The sequence below is a fragment of the Lactuca virosa genome, chromosome 3 (assembly GCF_052849685.1).
Source record: "Lactuca virosa cultivar CGN04683 chromosome 3, Lactuca_virosa_CGN04683_v6, whole genome shotgun sequence".
In the NCBI taxonomy this organism is placed as follows: Eukaryota; Viridiplantae; Streptophyta; class Magnoliopsida; order Asterales; family Asteraceae; genus Lactuca; species Lactuca virosa.
The window spans coordinates 284,839,851-284,846,236 of record NC_136428.1 but is presented as its reverse complement, the minus strand read 5'-3'; the positions used below and the strand labels follow the sequence as shown (position 1 = coordinate 284,846,236).

The following is a 6,386-nucleotide window of genomic DNA, read 5'->3' as shown; positions in this document are numbered from 1 at the left end:
AAAAAAGCCCTTTAGTATTTTTCCTATTAGCTAAAATTAGTAAGAGAAAAGAAAATTATACATACCCCTAAACATATTTAACATCTGTTATCTTGTACAGTTTTGTCAGATATTTTGTCCAAATAAAGGCAATATCTTTACATGCCCAACATGGAACTACACAGAGGCGCCATGCAATAGAAACTGAAGAATAGCAAGGGTGGTGATTTGTGATGAAATGAAAGTAACTTGGGGTTCCAGGGGCTAATTAGTTGGAATAACATTAGAAAAAAATGTTTAAAAAAATTACGTACAAACTTGCTATAAAATTTATAGGTGAAAGGTAATCCGTTTATCAAATAAAATTCAAAAATTTAAACTAAAAATGTTGCTTATTTAAAAGAAATATTTCAAACGTATAGTTTTTGTATTATATTCAATGAAATAAGTATTTAGAAACAACCAAACCAATAACCTACAAATGAAATGGAACCATAATTGTAGACTAATATTAGCCTAAACCAAACAAAGGAAAAATTATAGGAAATATCAGCATAATTTGGTATTTTTACCAATATAGACTATACACTTTATGTTTTACCAATAGCAACATCATACTTACAATTCTACGCCTAGAAAAGCAACTACTAACAAAATTTATGCATAATGACATTAAGTAAGTGTACAAACTTACCTAATGCAAAAAATAAGAAATCCAAATCTAATTCAAACCTGGTAAATTTAGGTATCAAAATTAACATAAAATATATCATGAATTTAACTTCCTGTGTTAAACGAACTTCATCAAAACACATGTATGAGATTTAAAGTTGTTATCCAACTTGATTATGAAATTACCTCAACAACCCTATTCTACTCCTCTCAAACAATCTGCAAAAGTTGATAAATATCACAATCCCATTTATAGAACTCTGGTTCTTAACAACTAAAGTTCTTTGCAGCCACCTACATCAAATTAAAAAGGAAAAAAGGCAAATACTGAATAAAGTTCAATTTTAATGCTTAAACCAAAATATAATGGTAGGTAACAAAGAATGAAAAACATACTTGCCGCTTGGTGCTATTTTGTAACAATCTATTCTTGTTAAAGTAGAAACATAAACAATTAAATCAAATCTAATCAATCTTCCTCATAGAAAAGTCAAGACAAAACATTACTTTGACAATCATTTCTTATTAAAAGGTCCAAAGTTGTAAACGAATCAGACCATCATATATGAGATAAAAGAAAGAGAATCATACATGCCGATTCTACAGGTACCAATTTCCTAATTGGTTCTCCTCTCCTATAGCATGTTCCCCTTCCGTCCCCATCAATCTGAAGCAGAAAACCAAAAACCATAGGTTATGCTCATATAAATAATATTTACATTGAAACCATATGAAATCAATCGATTGAATTATAGACCACATAATTTCATATTTACCTCTTCGATTTCACCAAAAATAGCCTTTGGTGTTCAGGTTTTCGAATTAGGGCACCGAAGTGAAGTTATTGTTTGATCATTCCCTTCACAGCCACCAAAGACCACTCTCGGGCACTTTCGGTTGGAAATCAAACAACAGAAACTGGGCCGAATTTGCAAAAGCAATCCGCACATTCCTTGGATTCAAAAATCAAACACAAAAATGGTTAATAGTAGCAAAATCAAAGAAAATAATTATTGAATAAAAAAAAACATTGCAAATGAAAATTCACCAAAGGCTAAACCTATTTCATTTTGAGATGAAAATGATGCATCAAAAAGTAAGTCCAACTCCATCGGATGGTCTTAATTAGCTCTTCAATCCAACTACAAAACACAAACAAATTACTAATTAATACAAATTAGAAAGAACAAAAAGTAATTACTAAATATATCATTTTGATTATACAAAGGAAATTTTTATAGATGAAAAACTTGGTCAATGAGTAGAATACAAAATTTTAAATTTAGAATAAACCATGGAGGAGCGTTTTCATTCTTCTCAAATTGAATTTTGAATATGAAACTGAGTAGCAGTAATCATTTTGATTATACAAAGGAAATATTTATAGATGAAAGACTTGGTCAATGAGTAGAATACAAAATTTTAAATTTAGAATAAACCATGGAGGAGCGTTTTCATTCTTCTCAAATTGAATTTTGAATATGAAACTGAGTACAGTAAATGTGTGCGTAAATTTGGGAGATATTCATGGAAACCATTTTAGAATCACAAGCAAAGGAATAGGAAGAGATGGACGTTGCAAATTTAAAATGGAGAATTGACAAGTGTCAAATTTAAATTAGAGAAACAATTGAGTGACATGTGTCATAATATTAATTAGAAGGTGTATTAGAGTGACATGTTACAAGAAAACTATTATTTTATTAGTTTAGGTAGATAGGTAGATAATGTATATTCACTTTTCTCATATTATGAAATCATATGACTTCTTCAATTTAATTTTTGTTTATGTATTACTTATTTATCAGCTTTCTACATTTTTTTATTGTTCCTACCTAGTAAATAAGATATTATAATTTGTTAGTTTTCATGTTTTTTAAAGCTTGGAAAAAGCCATCCCATTTACCTGCAATTAAATGTTAAATAGCAGTTTCATCCACCATTAGCATTTGCACAGAATTCATATCTATTATATCCACACGTTTTTTTTTTAAAAAAAAAAAATTGTATGTGTATGTTGTTTAATTCCTTCCAAGTGTTTTATATGGAATAAAACCATATTTACGAAATGTCGATATACACATATTAATAAAAATGATGAAACAAAAAAAATTTGATTGGAAATAATCAGAAACTTTATGTCCTATAAGCATAAACAATGATCAAAGTGATGAGTGAAAGAGGAAGTATCTTGTAGCAGCGATTGTTACGCCAAAACGTCTAACCAATTAACTGACTAACATCTCTAGCTATACATTTCTACATCCATCTATTAAGACATTATCTGCATCCCTTGGTGCTCCTCGCTTAATTGTTTCTTTGTCTAGCCTCTTGCAATCATTGAATGCTATATATCGGATAAATGACATATTGGTTAACCATATAGGCAATTCTCGCATTCCAAATCCCTGTATGGTCAACCGAGTGAGTGAAGTGAGATGTTCTATTTCTTCTGGTATCGACTCCAAATGATCCCAACCGTTCAATTCCAACGAGTGAAGGTGGTTCCTCAACTTCTTGATGCCTTGGAGACTTGGGAAAGAATGGAGCTCCTTGGAGAACGAACCAAGTTTCAACCTGCTTAAGATTGAAAAACATTGGAACATTTTGGGAGGCAAGGAAGTCAGTTTGTTGCATTCGGTAATACTCAGTCTCTTCAAAGAATGACCCTGGTTATGAAAATCAGGTAATCCCATGAGGCTGTGGCAACCATCGATTGATAATGATTCAAGAGATGTGAGGCCTTCTATGCTCTTAATGGACTCGAGATTTTTGCAACCCTTTATTTTTAAGGAAACTAGAGGATGTGGATGACATTCATCTAAGAGAACGATCTTTGGGCAGTTATAAATGTACAACTTTTCGAGGACAGGTGATAACAGTGTTGAGCTGTTCGTTGCTGCATCCATCCACTTTTCCAGTCTTTCCATACCTATTAGTTGGAGCGATCTCAATGATGGAGACAGAGGCTTAATTGATCCACTTCCAGTAACTTTGTCGCCCTCTTTGACTAAAAAACCGCTTAAGCATGTCAAGTTGTCCATATTTCTTAACACAAGATCCCGTAGAAGTGGTAGGTTCTTAAGCATTGGAAGAAGGCGACAGTTGTGACATCTAATCAGTTTGATTTCCACAAGCTTGTGAAGGGGTGTCCATTTCCCTTCAATACTGATTGCCATGGTGGAAACCCATTGTGGAAAATTATCACCGGAAAAGTTGTAGATTGTCAGGCTTTTCAAATTTTCATGGGGTTGCAATCCTTCCAATACATCTTTGTCATTTCGGTTGGCAACTTCATCTTTACTATTCCAACAAAATTCAATCTTTGATAAGTTTTTCTTTCCAGATAAATCTGCTTTGGTTGCTTCTTTTTTGCTTTTAACTTTTTCTAGATTTAATATTCGGAGCTTTCTACCAAGGTGTTTCAAAGGGCCCAACTCTTCAATGTGATGTCCTTTCTTTCCAAGCACGTGAAAGGAAGGCAATGTTCGAAGGGAAGTCAATTGTCCCACATTATTGATGGGAACGGTTTCTGGAAACTCAAAATGTCGCAGGCTTATCAAATTTCTGAATTCTATGGGAAGCCTTCTTAAATGATTTACCTTAAAAGAATTGCAACCACATAGTTTCAGAGTTTGCAAATGGTAAAGTTTACCAATAGACTTTGGAAGAGAACCGACTTCGGTATTAGACAAATCAAGATATTTTAGATGCATCAATTCTCCAATTGATTCGTCCAAGATACATAGTCTGCATCTATCGAGTTTAAGGATGCGCAAGTACTTGAAATGTTGAAACGAAATGTTATTCTCAACTTCACCCTCGAAGAACAATGTATGCAAAGTTCTAGCTTTCATCTCATCTTTGAAGACCACAGAACTCATCTTTTTTAGAGAGATGTTGATTCGAACATCATCCTTCCAATGTCGATACACTGAGAGATGTTTAACCTGTGGAATACGCACAATGTCATCATGTGTCGGATGCACTAGTCGTAAGCTTTCATGTCTAACAAGTGACGACGAAAGATCATGCAACAAATCATGCATACTACAACCAGCCACGTAACCATACTCATCCCTTGTAACATCTTGCAACAACAAATTGCTAACTAAAATTTCGACAATATCATTTCCTACATCCTCCATATCCTTGTTTCTTGCCTCATCCCCTTGAACAAACCCTAAAGCCATCCAAAGTTGGACCAATTCTTCGCCTTTCATGACCGAGCCCTTTTGAAAGATGGAACAATATGCAAAGCATTGTTTGACAATAGAATTTGGCAGATTGTCAAAGCTTAGTTTCAAACTGTTTTGCACTCTATCCCCTTCTCCTTCAAGATCCCAAACCTTGCTATCTCGGATGGATAACCACTTTGCTTTGTCATTGTAATTACGCAACATGCCTCCAATTATATTTACCAATAAAGGCAAACCACGACACTTTTTCACAATATCACGCCCTATCTCCTCCAATTCATGCAACGATGGTTGATTGGCCACAAACGCTCTTTCTTTAAAGATTGACCAACATTGATCCTCGGAGAGACCTTGTAAAGCACGAAACTCATCACTCATAGCCAATGTTCCTATTTCAAGATTCCGTGTAGTTACAAGAATGCCACTTCCATTTTGTGAATTTACTTTTAGCATGCAAGTTCGGAAATCATCCCAATGTGCCCTCTCTTCATCCCAAACGTCATCCAAGACTAGCAAATAAGTTTTTGATCCCAACTCCTTTTGTAGATCTTTAATTATATTGACCCTGGTTCGTGACTCACACTCCTTTCCGGCAAGAGCTTCATAAATATTTGCAAGAAGTGTGTTGACCTCAATCTTAACCGACACACATAGCCAAGCTCTAACATCAAAATGTTGCTCGATTTTTGGATTATTGTAGATCGACTTAGCCAAAGTGGTCTTCCCAATCCCACCCATTCCCACAATCGGAATAATCTTGAGGTTTTCATCTTTTCTTGAGTGGGTTAGAAGTTGAATAATATGTAGTTCATCATTCACCCTCCCAATAATTTTGAATTCATCTAAGTATGGATCACTCTCTCGACAAAGACTATTGGTAACAGGGATAGACTGTTCATTTTCTAGTCTTAAATCGTTTGCTCGTTTATTGATCTCAAACAACTTTTTGCTTACGTTTTCTATTTTATGACTCATTTCTCTACGAAATGACAACTTTTTCATGCTCGGAAGAGAGGGTACCTTTCTTGCTATCCAATCTCGTTTCTTTACCTCACGCCTCAACATTTCATAATGAACTTCATCCAAGACATCATCAGCTTCACTGACGACATCTTTTAGCTGTTTAAGCCACACCATCACAGCCTCTGTACCCTTTTGTCTCTCCGCATAGCGCAACTTGGCGCGGATCAGGTCCAACAGTTCGTGAAGGGTAGTTAACTTTTCTTCGTAACCCCAAGCAATGACGATTTCATTGGCAGCTATTGACAACACCTTTTTCAATACCCCTTCAGCAACAATAGTGATTAAAGCTTCTGCCATTTTCAGTGTTGACAAAGAGTCAAAGATAGAGATGGTGGAAGAAAGAGATCAAAAGAGGAGTTGCTATGAGGAAATGCAGGGGACGTATTTGATTTCACAATGGACCAATGGACAGTTGCTATCGAAAAAGATAGAATACTAAAGTCATGTGTCTTGATGTACTCGCTCTCTGCATCATAGAAAAGAAATAATAATAAAAAACTTATTATATGTCAG

At 34.6% G+C, this 6,386-nt stretch overlaps 1 protein-coding gene and 1 long non-coding RNA gene across 4 annotated transcripts; both read right to left on the bottom strand.

The window, feature by feature from the left end:
• Nucleotides 1–760: 760 nt before the first annotated feature.
• LOC145162987 (uncharacterized) lies at nucleotides 761–2,066 on the bottom strand. Of its 3 annotated transcripts, XR_013739482.1 has the most exons (5): nucleotides 1,945–2,066; nucleotides 1,712–1,793; nucleotides 1,428–1,603; nucleotides 1,243–1,318; nucleotides 761–945 (listed from the first exon to the last, which is right to left on the bottom strand). It is a non-coding gene; the product is annotated as an uncharacterized LOC145162987 (long non-coding RNA). The 3 variants fall into 3 exon arrangements; XR_013739483.1 differs by lacking the exon at nucleotides 761–945 and having other exon boundaries at nucleotides 1,059–1,318; nucleotides 1,700–1,793; XR_013739481.1 differs by lacking the exon at nucleotides 761–945 and having other exon boundaries at nucleotides 1,059–1,318.
• A 751-nt stretch (nucleotides 2,067–2,817) lies between these two features.
• On the bottom strand, nucleotides 2,818–6,170 carry LOC145162986 (putative disease resistance protein RGA3). The gene has a single exon (XM_079081929.1). The coding sequence runs from the start codon at nucleotides 6,168–6,170 to the stop codon at nucleotides 2,901–2,903; it is 3,270 nt and encodes a 1,089-aa protein (XP_078938055.1). The 3' UTR covers nucleotides 2,818–2,900.
• Between the last annotated feature and the right edge of the window lie 216 nt (nucleotides 6,171–6,386).